General features: G+C 41.7%; 1 protein-coding gene across 2 annotated transcripts in view; it reads right to left on the reverse strand.

Annotated features, from left to right (window-relative positions):
• BTBD9 (BTB domain containing 9) overlaps window positions 1-13,729 on the reverse strand; it is a 411,032-nt gene that overhangs the window by 122,948 nt on the left and 274,355 nt on the right. For both annotated transcript variants that reach the window (XM_080806282.1, XM_080806283.1), the window contains exon 7: window positions 10,586-10,695. In XM_080806282.1, the coding sequence (XP_080662408.1) occupies window positions 10,586-10,695 (110 nt within the window). The remainder of the gene's footprint in view (window positions 1-10,585; window positions 10,696-13,729) is intronic.

Here is a 13,729-nt window from a genome sequence, read left to right on the forward strand (position 1 = left end):
GCAACAGGACTCAGTGGAGACTGTGACTTGGGCACTGGAGAAATTTAACATAGAGAATGTCACTGAGGCCCATGTGAAGAAGGAGTGTGAGAAGTACAACCCCGGGCACAGTCAGCTGGGCGCGAGACTCTTGGTTTTGGCTCAGGTCACGATCTCAGGGCATGGGATCAGTAGGGCTCTGTGCTTGGTGTGGAATCTGCTTGGGATTCTCTCTCTCGTGCCCCCTCTGTGCCCCCTCCCCTACCCCACTCATACTCCCTCTCTCCCAAATAAATAAATAAAATCTAATAAAAAAAAGAAGTACTATCCCACCAGGCACTGCATGGCGGGGAGGAACCTGGGTAGTTCTGTGACACAGGAAACCAAATGGTTCAGCTATTCCTGCTCAGCCACAAAAAGAACGAAATCTTGCCATCTGCAATGACACGGATGGACCCAGAGGATATAAGGCTAATCAAATAAGATGGAGGAAGACAAATGCCATATGATTTCACTCATATGTGGAATTTAAGAAACAAAACAAATGAACCAAAGAAAAAAAGGGAGACAGTAAATAGACTTATACAGAGAACTGGTGGTTGCCAGAGAGGAGGAGGACAGAGGGATGCATGAAACAAATAAAGGAGATTAAGAGTACACTTAACATGATGAACAATGAGTAATGTATAGAAAGAGAAAAGAAAAAAAAAGTACCTTTAATGGCATTCTGCCTGTTCTTTGAACAAGGGGTTCCATGTTTTCATTTTGCATTCTGCCCTGCAAATTATATAGCTGGCTCTGGGAATTATAGTGGGTATTTTTTGTTTTTTGTTTGTTTTAGGCTCTATTGGAATCACCTCTGATTAAATCTCACTATGTATATACGGGTCATTACAGAATTGTTATTGATAGTAAAAAATTGGAAACACCTAATGTCCGTCGAAGGGCACTGTTTAAATAAATGACAGCACCTTTATTCAATGGGATACTGCACAAATGTAAAAATAAAAAGCATGAGAAAGCTCTATGTGTACTGGTAAGGGAAGATCACTCAGAAACACTAATTGAAAAAAATGTGTGAATATGTGCTATGATTTTTAATAAAAAGGGTGGAAATAAGAATATATATTTGTATTTTCTATTTAAAATACTAAAATAAAAAATCACCTACCAGGTTTTGGTGTGCAGGCTTGGGGTACTAAGCTAGGGACTAGAGAAACAAAAATAGACTTTATATCCCCTTAACCACCAGAACATCCCTCATAGTCAGTGCCAGAGAAACATCTTGCCTGCTTACAACGTGGCTATTCATAATGCCACTCTGAGGCAGAACCATGGTTTGTTAGATATTGTTGTGCAATACTGGATATATGCTCCATGATGTCCTGTTTAAAAACAAGTTGTTGTGCAAATTTCCATCTACTTGGACCCACACACACACACACACACACACACAACCCCCCTACATCACTGTTATAACAAAGGGATATATAAATAGGATCCAAAAAAATCAATCCTGTAAAATGTAGACGCGAATTCTATAAAATTGGAGCAATAAAATATTTTTAGGGTGTTTTTATTCTCAAACAAAACAACCAGAACAAAAATAACACCAGCAGAAAAAAAAACAAAAACAAACAAACAGGTATAAAGGAAAATGAAACGTAAATGTACACAAAAGACCACATACTAGACTGAGAATCCTAAATCATGATGAGCAGGTTGCTTGCTCATGGTCCCTGCATTGCTTCTTGGCCTTCTGGCTAAGATCAAGTCTAATCATTCTGCCCCCAACATAAGAACTGGAGCTCATTCCTGTCGGTGAACACAGGCCCCCTAGAGTAGGAGGTAAACAAACTATCTAATAGTCTGTGTTACTGTGGGGCATTTACTTTATCTGAATTTTTTAAAAACTCTAAGCTTCTCTAAGAAGATAGGGCTTAACCTTCTCCTCGGGAAGAGGGAGAGACCACAGCTAACTTCACTCTTACTCCAACCCCCCCCACCCCCCTCACCAGATGCAAGGTAGTCCACTGGAATGGGCACTGTTTTTCTGAAGGTCAGAGATAAACAGGCCTTTGCACATGCTGCCCATTTGCTATGATTCTCTCCTGACCCTCCACCTTCTGCCTTTGCTCAAGGACTGGCCCATTCATCACCTCCACTGGGGGTCTTTCCTGACACCGTCCTGAACTCAGGTTAGGTGCCTCCGTTCCAGTGTTCCTACAGCATCTGCTCCAATCTCCCAACAGATGACCTATTTTACTGTGTTGTCACCTTCTATTTAAGTGTCTTTCTCCTCCATTAGCTCATACGATCCTCCAAGGCAGAAACTATACCTCTGTATCTTTCAATCCCTAGTGCCTAAGATACACTTGGCAGCCTCTTAATAAATGTCTGCTTAATGCCAAGTAATTTACAGTAGATAAAGAAGTTAAGCTTCACTGACAATTAGAACCAGCCTTAATATCTGGTTAGAGAAAAAGACTGGGAAAAGCATAGCCTCTTGGTCTAGACTAGTCCAGACTCAATAGTGTCATTTTAGGAAACCATCTGCATTAAGGTCTTTAGGGCTCCTCTGCCACTCCAGCAAGTTTATTTCTCCACCACATTCTAACACCTTCATCCCCTAGTGAAACGCCCCTCCCACCCCCAAATCTCTGTTTTTGCTCCAGAGGACACTTATTTTTTAAACACAGCTGCAAAGCACTGAAGTCATATCCTTAGTTGAGGGGATGCCAAAAGCCCTTCACAGCACAGATTTCTGTTTATTTCCCCGGGAACTTTACTGAATTCTAAACACACGCTACAAATTCAAAAAACTTGTAGAAATGACAGTAGCAACTACAGACCACCAATTTCCATTTCCTGCTTCCAGCTCTACTGAGGGGATGAAGTATCGGCCATTTTTGTTGCATGTAAACTGGCACTTTTGTAATGCTCCGTATAGTTTACTGAATTCTTCAGGGCCCAGCTCAAAATATCATTCTTCACGAAGCCTTATCTGACTAGGCAAGAAATATGTTCATTCCTTCAAAGCCCAACTAAATATTTCACCTTTCTCCACTCTGTTGTGCCTTTGGTCTGCTGTTCTCCACTCCACGTATTTCTCAGTCTGGCCATTGTGCTTCCTCAGCGACTCTGAGCCAGAGGGTAAGTTCCTCGCCATCTGAAGCCCCTTTTGTAACTTTCTGTCTTTGCATCGGTCTATGTGTTTGTTTTCAGCTCTGTTCCCTCCTTCGTTCTGCACTGTATCTCTGAGGCTAAAGTTCCCAACACCATACCTCCCAAGCTTGCCAGCTTAGATTTTGGTGAAGATCTACCAGTAGAAGAAAACCATGAGGGACTGGAAGATGGGAAGAAGAAAGGAAACACTTCTTTTCTATCTGCTTCTGGTGGCAGATGAACCCAGGCTCCGGCGTTTCCTTCAGACAGCACAATTCCATGGGGGCGGCCGCCGTGAGTGTTCCCAGAGCATTGGCAGCAGAATTCCTGTGCTCATCCTGCCTATTTTGGTTGCCCTGCATCAATTACTAACAAGAAACTGGACCAAAAAAGCCAAAAGTCTTTGTGGATCCTACCGGGCAGACACAGAGGTAACCCTTAAAGGCATAAAGCCGCTAATGGAAGCTTCTTGGTTTGTTTGTTTTTTTAAGATTTTATTTATTTATTTGACAGACAGAGATCACAAGTAGGCAGAGAGGCAGGCACAGAGAGAGGAGGAAACAGGCTCCCTGCTGAGCAGAGAGCCCTATGCGGGGCTCGATCCCAGGACCCTGGGATCATGACCTGAGCAGAAGGCAGAGGCTTTAACCCACTGAGCCACCCAGGCACCCCAGCTTCTTGGTTTTTAAAAGGGTTAAGGAGCCTTGAATTTTGAGCCTAGAGCTCCATGCTCTAGCTTACTATCTCTTTAGCTGCCGTAGAGTCAAAAACAAGGATGGAGAGGGACTTATGAGAGCTTATGTTTTCTGGAAGAACCAGGAGACCTTAAGAAGGGAAACCAGACTCATGTAATGCTAAATACCACACTCTAATGTCAATGTAAAGTGTTTACTGCTCCCCCAAGTCTTACTAAAAGCATCTTCTCTATTCATCTACAAGACTCATAAGAAGAGAAGAACTATTTAAAAAAGAAAAAAATGGAAATGGCCCTTAAGCATATGAGAAGATGCTCAATTTCTCTCGTAAGAGAAATGCAGTTAAAACTGTACTGAGATACAATTTCTCATCTATCAAACTAGCAAAAATCCAGAAGTTTGACAATATGCTCCACTGGCAAGGCTATGGGGAAAGTCATTATCCTATATTGCCAGTGAGAATTTCAAAATGGTATAATCCCTGCGGAGGTGAATTTGGCAACATCTTGCAAAATCGCACATGCATTTACCTTCTGACCATGTAATCCCCTTTCTAAGAATCTATCCCAAAGAGATAGTAGGAAAAATAGGAAAAGCCTTATGCACAAGGCAATAGCACAATTTGTAGGAGCAGAAGACCGAAAACAACCCAATGGTCCATCAAGAGAGAAGTGGTTGAATAAATAAACTATAGTACATCTATTCTAATGAGTACCATGCATCTAGAAAAAGGAAAGCATAATATCCTTTTAGATAGCTAGCTTTAGGAGAAGTGTTAAGTACTAAAAGGCAAGGTGAAGAAATAAAGTATGTATAAGCATATAGTATGCTACCAATTATTCAAGAATATTGAGGAGATTACAAAATAGAAGTTATATATAACATAACATAACATAACATAACATAACATAACACAATATGTATTTACTTATTTTTCATTATTTAAAATAGAAGGCTAATCCAAAAAAACTAAAGGGGAAAGAGATCACCTATAGGAGTAGAAGGGACAGGAATAGAAGCTGGATTTCTCTAAATAAAGCTCTTCTGTAGATTTGATTTTGGAATCATGTCTATATTTTACATAGTTATAAAACAAAAAAATCTTTAAAGGTAATCTCCAAACATTGAAAGCAAAATGGAGTAAATGAATCCAACTATATACTGACATACTGGCATGACCATACAGAGAAATTATTTTAGATGACTTTAGAACACAGTAATTTTAATATATATATCTCTAGCAGGGTATTTCCTAAGGGCCCCCAAAATAACTGCAGAAATCTTAAACTATTTTCAGTAACCATATGGTACCACTGACACTGTAATTCTGAGACTATATTGTATGTACTGGGGACAAAGCAAATGAATTATTGTGTTGTATCACTGGTCACCAAGATTTTTAGTATAGGAATACAGGAAAAAGAACCTGCCTGATCAAAGGCTAAACTGAATTTCAATTAGAAGTATCAGCATGTACTCATGATATGTTTTGCCTGTTAAATATATGATAAGTAAATAAATACATAAATGTGCACATATTTCTTAGTTTTGTCTGCCAGAAAGGCCCAGAAATAGTGACCAACCCAGTAGCAAGAGCTTCCACTGAGGTTCCCAAATGTCATTTCCCACTGAAAGGAACCAGGGCTTTTTGAAGAAATGGCTGATCACAGATCGGGGCAGGAAAAGTACAAAATGAACCTGGAATGTCGTGTCATGCTAGAAATCAAGAGTGTTAATGACTATGTAGGTCATGTCAGAAGGACTCAAGAACCAGTATGAAGAGGGGGACAATTTGAATGTCAATAATAATAATTGCAAGTGATCAAAACATGTCCAATTTGTCTAGACCCATAAACTGAAAGTGATAAATGTCCCGCTTCCTTCCTCTCCAAACAGTCCCCGCAAATAAAATCTCACTGGTCACCTGCAGAGGATGCTGGGTAACCACCTCTTTATTTGAAGACGATAAATATCCTTCTATTCCCTGGCAAACTGCACCTCAGGATTATCAAGTGAGTGTTGAGGAGATTTTTCTAGCTACTAAGTAAAGAATGATACAATTCGAAAATAATGATTTTGCCATTTCAAATTATGAAATAATGAATCTAGGAAATAATCTGAATGAATAGGAATAGCCAAAAGAGAAAGATAACCAAAGATTTTCTGTGTTTCTTAATAAACATATGTACTACCACCTATGGAGCATTTTCACAAAAAAACAAAAATGAAACAAAACAAAACAAAAACCCAGAACTTGAATCGGATTCAATCAGAATCCATCTACCAAGTTACAAAAAACTATAACAGAGAAACATGTTAAATGTTGCCACGGGCATTTAATCTCCCACATTTAGACTGTCAGAAACTCTACAGGACAAAGACCAAATAGTTTCTTCAACAAATAATAGAGAGAAGGAAAAAAAAAAAGAGAAAGAGACAGAGATAGACACAGGGAACGGAACCTACAGATTTGAAGAGATTTAAGAGCCATAATGACTGTTTATCAACAATATGGACCTTATCTGAATTCTGGTTTTAAGCAACCTGTAGAAACACATTAAACTGGGGTGCCTGGGTGGCTCAAATGGTTGGGCGTCTGCCCTCAGGTTATGATTTCCAGGTCCTGGGATGGAGCCCCCACATTGGGCTCCCAGCTCAGCGGGGAGCCTGCTTCTTCCTCTCCCTCTGCCTCTCCCTCTGCTTGTGTGCTCTGTCTAATGAATAAATAAAATCTAAAATAAATAAATAAATAAATAAACACATAAACTCACTCTAGACTTTGATCCAATTAGGGACATCTGAACACTGACTGGATATTTAATTTATTTAATATTTAATTTTAATTTATTTATTTGACAGAGCGAGAGCGAGCAAGCGAGAGAGAGAAGGTTTGTGTGAGAGAGCACAACCAGCAGGGAGAGGCAGAGGGAGAAGCAGGTTCCCCGCTGAGCAGGGAGCCCAAGGTGGGGCTCAATCCCAGGACCCTGAGATGATGACCTGAGCCAAAGGCAGACGCTTAAAGGACTGAGCCAGTCAGGCACCCCTGACTGGATATTTAATATCCATAAAAAATTATAGCTCAATTTTGGGGTATTATAATGATATTGTCATTATGGTTATAAAAGGGAGTCTTACTTTTAAAGATACATACTGAAACATTTATGGATAAGATGATAAAATTATCATCGGGGATTGGTGTCAAAATAACCTGATAGGAAAGAAGTAGGTAGCATAGAGATAAAACAGGTAGTCTGTGAGTTAACAATTCTTTAAGCTAAGTGGTGGGTACTATTCCGTCTACCTAAATAATAGGGTGTTCAAAGAAGTGAATTTAAAACAAGATTACATGAAGGGAAGATTGTCAATTATTCTGAAAAACTGCAAGGACCTGCCAAATGTCATGTGTATATCACAAACTGGGGTGTCAAGGCAAAGCAAATGTGTTCTGTGGGAGATTGAAAGTTTATAAAACGCGGTCATATCTATTCTAAGTACTCCTTCCATGCCTCACTGGTAAGACAGGTTAGGGACTCCTATAAATGCCTCCCAGCAACGAGGAGACGGTCAGCATAGGCTGGCTCTCCCAGGTGAGGACACAGCCCAACATGATCCACAAGCAGCCGCCCAATGAGAAGGGGCTGCGGTGGCAGCAGCAGATGAGGTGAGAGAAGCCTTACACCCAGATGTGGTGAGAGCCTTACACCCAGATCTGGTCAGTGTGGTCACGGGTTGGGGGTGGGCAGCCCGTCCCCAGGGATAGATGAACCCACAGGGTTCCAAGGCTCCCCCATGAACCTGTACAAGTGAAGATGTGTGAAGAATGACATGCTGTCGATAGAAGTGGGAAAGAAACCCTTTGGTGGGAAACAAGACTAAAATCTTACAAAGCCTATTTTTTTCCTGGCGTCATTATATGTTGTCAGTAATAACATACCTGTTATTTTAAAAAACATTTAAGATCTCATTAAAAACAAAAACAAAAACAAAAACAAAAACAAACCAGGGCACCTGGGTGGCTCAGTTGGTTAAGCAACTGCCTTCGGCTCAGGTCATGATCCCGGGGTCCTGGGATCGAGTCCACATCCGACTCCCAGCTCCACTGCGAGTCTGCTTCTCTCTCTGACCTTCTCTTCTCTCATACTCTCTGTCTCTCTCTCTCAAATAAATAAATAAAATATTTTAAAAAAGAACAAACCAACGCAAATATTTTTAAAGTAATTTTGAGGCCTATAAGAAGAGTACTGCTCTAATGAGAGTAGCCTGAACTCTGAACAAAGAGTGGGAGCTGTGAAAGAGAGATGTTCTGAATCTTAAAATTTAAAAGTAGGGTTGATACCTTACTAGTTACTCATGATGACATTATTTTACTTTTTGTCCCCCTGAAGACCTGGAGTGTCTATCAATGCTTCTCAAGGAAGGAGTGCATATTTCACAAGACGCAGGAAGGAGTTAAGTGCTCCAATTTAAAGGTGACTCCAGGTGATTCTGATGTACACGGTGCCCCCAATTAGAGGACCATTCCCTTCTTGGAGGTCCCTGTAGGGTGGCTGGCTGAGGCCTTTGTGCAGCCAAAATGCATCTGAGACCATCAATATGGAAAGCTGGCCACTCCTATTTCAAATACTCCTTGAAAATAAGCAGAGCTGCCATGTTAGACAGAGGATAATGAAATCCCCCTGTGTTCCTCCACGACTCACGCCACCTCCCTGTCTGCCCAGCGTGGGGACAGCTTTGAGTTGCAAAGATGGTAGGAAGAGGGCCAGAGGGGATCCCACTGCAGGCCATCTACCAACAAGTGCAAGTACATGCCTGCCAGCCTGCCCCACTGCTCCCATTCAGTTGAGGGACGATGACAGGCGGATGACTGCAGTGCTCTTTGCAGTCAAATTTGGGAGCATCCTAGAACAGGGCTCGAAGAAAAGTGTTTGACCAGAAACCAAACATGCTTCCTGCAGCTCTGCAATCTTCTTTCATCCCCTGACATGCCTGAGACCATTATGGCTTCTGATAATGCTGACGAGTTCACTTTGGACAAAAAATGCAGACCAGTAACAATATCCCTCACTATGACAATCCTGAGTTTCACCCTGTAATGGCTTCTCGGGCCAAACACACCCATTTCTTGGATAATTACAGTGTCCACAAACCTGGGGACACTGACTGAAGTAGATGGTGCCTGCCGTGTGGCAGGTTCCAGAACAGAGTGCACTGGGCTGACGTGAATCGCCAAACAGCATCTGGGCTGTGACTGAGGGTGGCTGGGCTCCTAACAGCCTCCTCAGGAAGGATGCCCCTAACTACACAATCACATACACTGTGTGGCCACAGTCTATAACAGAGCACAGGTGGCTGGTGAAAGGATGTATCCTTCCTGCAACCATCTATCGCCACAATTCTACACAGCCCATGGAATTAAAAGCCTTGTTAATATCAGGTAATGCTTCAGCAGTGCTAACTTTCAAATTACTTTGAAGTCACAACGATGAGTAACATTTATATTAGATGGTAAAAGTTATATCTACAACAAAGGTAAAACCCAATTATTTATTTCAGCTGAGCTCTAACATTTCTCTACACGTTACAATAATGGCTACTCCTGCCGGTTGACTAACATTCCTCTTCCAAATTTCCCTAAGTAAAGGATTACATTTAGGACACAGCAGGTCTTAGGGACATTTAGACTTATGACCACCCCAAGAATTAGTAAACATCTGCAAGTTACACTCATCTTTCCCATTCTAGTCATCACCGTGTTTTAAGGACATGTGTCAACATGTTAGGTGTCCCAGCAAGAAGGGGACCTCGGAAGGAGAGGAGATGCGGAGCCCTTCGTAAAGGCAAAGAATTCTGTCTTAGGTACCAGGGCAAGGGCACCTGAACATGCAGAATCCCTTTCCAAAGAAGCTGCAGTAAAGACAGATTCGAGGATCTAGTCAGTCAAACTAGGATTTTTGCAGGAGGTGTAAAAACCGTGGGCATAGCCGGGTGGGAAAAGCCACTCACGCTACCGAGAATGTCAAGACCTAGGCTGGACTGCACACATTGCCAGACTAAATATTACCTAAAAGAAGAACATAACACAACAGAAAACAACCAAATAAGAACCAAGCCAAAATTAAAAATACTCTTTTGAATTATCAGTCAGACAGTATTTCCCACAAGGTAACTTGACTTTCACAATGACAATTCGTTATTCTGGTCTTGTTTAAATTACAGACAGGCATTTTCTTGAGATGAACTTGGCTAAACAGTACAAATATGGACTGATGTATCCATGAAAAGGAGACAGTCTCATGGAGAGCACACCATTCATATCCAATTAAAGGCCAAAATACCTCCGTAGCCTTGGAAAGCATGACCATTGGATCAATATCCTATAGACTCCTTCCCTGATCTTACCTACCATTAAATATAGAAAAGCCTTTGGTATAAAAGGCTTTGCTGGACTATCATAAGCATTCCACATCCACACATGGCAAATCTGAATGTATCACTAGGACATTTTCAATTCTTAACTCCTAGTGTAATATTTATAGTCTTCTCTTTTATGTTTACTAGAATTATTATTTTGACTACTTCTAAAAATAGAAGACTTCCCCTATGTCACTCAGCCATAAAGCATTCAAATCAACCAGTTCTTAGTCAAAGCTGATTAAGAGGTGAGTTAAGATAAGTTAATGAGCTAGCAAAATATATGAAGACAAAGTATCTTAGCACATATAAAAATATATAATTGCAATACTTACCTATCAGCCCCTTCTCAAGAGTGAAGGTTTTGTTTGTAAACATACATTCAAAAGCCACAATGTGAAAAATCTTGTTCACTGTGTTGTGAGTCCCAACTATTCGAATATACCTGGGGGTAAAAAGAAAATTTGTTGAAGAAAATGAGGTTCCATCACAACCAATCCAAAGACAACAGAATGAGATACATGGTGCAAGTATACAGTGTTCCAGGGCATGGACTAAAGAAGACTTTGAACTTGACTTCAGATCCTCTATTTGCTCCTTAGGGCTAACTCCAACTGAGCTTAGAAGCAGGATGGCAAAATTAGGGAGATACCACTTTCCGGAGAATTAAGCAGAACTTAGATTTGATTTACCTAGAAAATCAAACCAGGTACTGTGGAAGCTCAAGCCCTGAATGTCAGTATAATTATATGTCCATGAGACATTCACACTGGAGAAGCACGGCTTCTGTCTGCTCCTTGTGGTTAGGAATGGTGCATGGACACTCGCCAAATCAGATGTTCTCCAACTCAAGGAAAGATTTCACCCATTGGAGACAAATGCATAAAATCAATGCTGCCGTCCTGTTTAACAGAAAAATCCACAGAAACTACTAAAAACCACTCACAGTTTTTTCTGTTTCAACACTGCTCCTAAATCCTTGTAGAAAGTGCCCACTATATACGTACAGCAGCCCCCTGCCTCCCCTCCCCGCTTCAACTTGACTGCTGGGAGGCCTTCTCCTGACCAGAGGAAGTGATCTGCAGAGGTGACCCAGCCAGCTCTGCAGCCCCTCTCCCGGCCACACGGCTCTGGCGTCTGCATACAGTGCAGAGTTTCACGGGGCAGGTCTTGAGCAGCCCGGCCTGTTCACCCTCTGTGTCTCCCTAGAGGCTTCACCTCTGACAAACAAGCATTAACCTTGGAGTGACTTGTTCCTTTCCCTCTCCAGAGGGACCTGACGGTTCACAGGTTAATGAACAGACAAACTCATTCTTCTGAGTGTCACACAAATCGCTGGAGAATGTGCTGCACGCTGTCTTACCGGGATTCAAAGGAAGAACCGGGGAAAATAACTAGATTAAGTGATAACACTCTCCCAAATTATGAGCTATGCGCTCTGAAGGATGGGGCATATTAAATGAACACATTTCAATTAGGAGATGACAGCCTGGGCAAGGTTTTAGTAATATCCTTCCTCGGCTGTGTAAAACAACCTTCGACTTCAATAATATAATTTTATTTCTGAGTTAATCGCTGTTCACTAATTCGGTAATTCCCTTACATTTCTCGTCACTCCAAGGTAACTGTGTAATGTAAATGCCAATCTAAAAAAAATTCACATTAAGGAGACTATATTTGGGGTTTTTATGTCATGAGCTATTTTCCCTCCTGTTCCTTCAAGCATGAATCTCACAGCATTCCCGGTGCACCTCATTTAGCCATCTGCTCCTTGACACGAGCTGGTCACTCATCTTCATAACCAATCTAAATGCTGTCTCCTGGGCTGGCTGTTCAGTGTGCCCATGCCCACTGCAGGGAGACACCATTCTTCCTGTATGGAGAGTCAGGGCGACAACTGCGCTCATCAGAGTCCTCTGGTTAAGCAGGAGGTTGGCCCTCAGCTGTCCTCTCAAGTCCTCAAGGCAGACAGAAGGTACTGATGCTACTGCCTTTGGATGGGGAGGTGGGGTTCAAGTAAAATAAGTTCTAAATGGTCTGTGTGGAACGGGAATTGTGCTGTTCTTTACCATTGGCAGTGACAGTCTCTATAGACTTTCTGGAAAGGAAGGGGTGTGTTAAGCCTGGTACACTGGCCTGAATCTAATTTTGTCCATTTCCTTAAACCCACAGGAACTCAACCAGCATTGCATTTTCAATTGCTCATGGTCGTGACAGTGAGTACTGCTGTCTGCAACCTTGGAGGGAATTGAGGGAATGTGGTTTGGGGAATTTGATCAGATCATTTTCCTGTTCCCTAGGTCATGTCTCCACCAAAGGAGAGGCAGCTCTCCTAATACTGTGCAAGGTAGAGGAGCCGGGAAGTGACTGATAGGGCCCTTCCCCATTGGCAGTTCTTAAGGTAACAGTCCAGGCTGACTTAAGGGGATGTAGTCATGTCCTCTCCCTCCCTTTCTTCCTTTTTATAAAAAAACATTGTATGGAACCAGGTTCTCCAACTTCAGATAATAATCATTTCCCAAATTTAACCGTGGTGCACAGATCAAAAATAGAAGAAAATATGCAACCTTTGCCTCCTTCATCCCCCAATTATAAGAAACTGAAAACAGAAAATTATACAGGAATACATTTTACAGCCTTACTGATAGTGCTTGTGATAACAAACAAGATAATATATATGGTTGGAAAGGCACTGAGAGATGCCTCCAGATTAAAAGTTCTCTATAAATGAAGATAATGCTATCTCTGCTGCATAATCCTGAGGTCAAATTAGCAATTCACCACTGTACATCACACTTCTTGATTAGCCCGTTACACGTAAATGCTCATAACAAGTTTAATTATTCTGGTTCTACAATACTTTCTAAGTCTCCACAAAATTGTAGCATAATTTACAAAAATGGCATGAAGTCCTTATTCAAATACACATTCTAAAAAAATGGTAACAAAGTCACAAGAAAGACACCATGCTCCTCTTCCCCAGAGAGGAGTGGTTTAACACAGGACTCTGTCCTTCACTAAAGATCTAGCCTTCAAGTAGAAAATAGGCTGCCACGAATCCCCCAACTTCAGTGACCAGAAGGGGAACCTGGAGCTCTACACCGAGAACTCAGAGGCCCGGACCCGGGAGCAGTGGCTAGAGGGAGAGGGGCAAGCATGGACTCCAGCCCTGATGAAGAGCTGGGTTCCGTCAGAGAGCTCACGATGGAGCATCCCCGAAGCAGAAGAGCAGTTTTTATTCCCCGAGCTACTGAAAATCCAAGATGATGGGGATGGCAATCAGAAGAGGGTCCTCCCTGTCTTTTTCACTTATTTTTTTGTGAAAAACAAAGCCAAACTCACTTCTGGGTCATAACACCTAAACAGGAGTAGATTTCACATTTTCTCTGCCACCAAAGATTTTGAATAAGGGAGAGAGTTTGAGATGAATTTTTTTTTCTCCGTTCAGCATCACCTCTCCAAAGCACAGTGAGACTCTG

The sequence above is a fragment of the Martes martes genome, assembly GCF_963455335.1.
Source record: "Martes martes genome assembly, chromosome: 6".
NCBI classification, from domain to species: Eukaryota; Metazoa; Chordata; class Mammalia; order Carnivora; family Mustelidae; genus Martes; species Martes martes.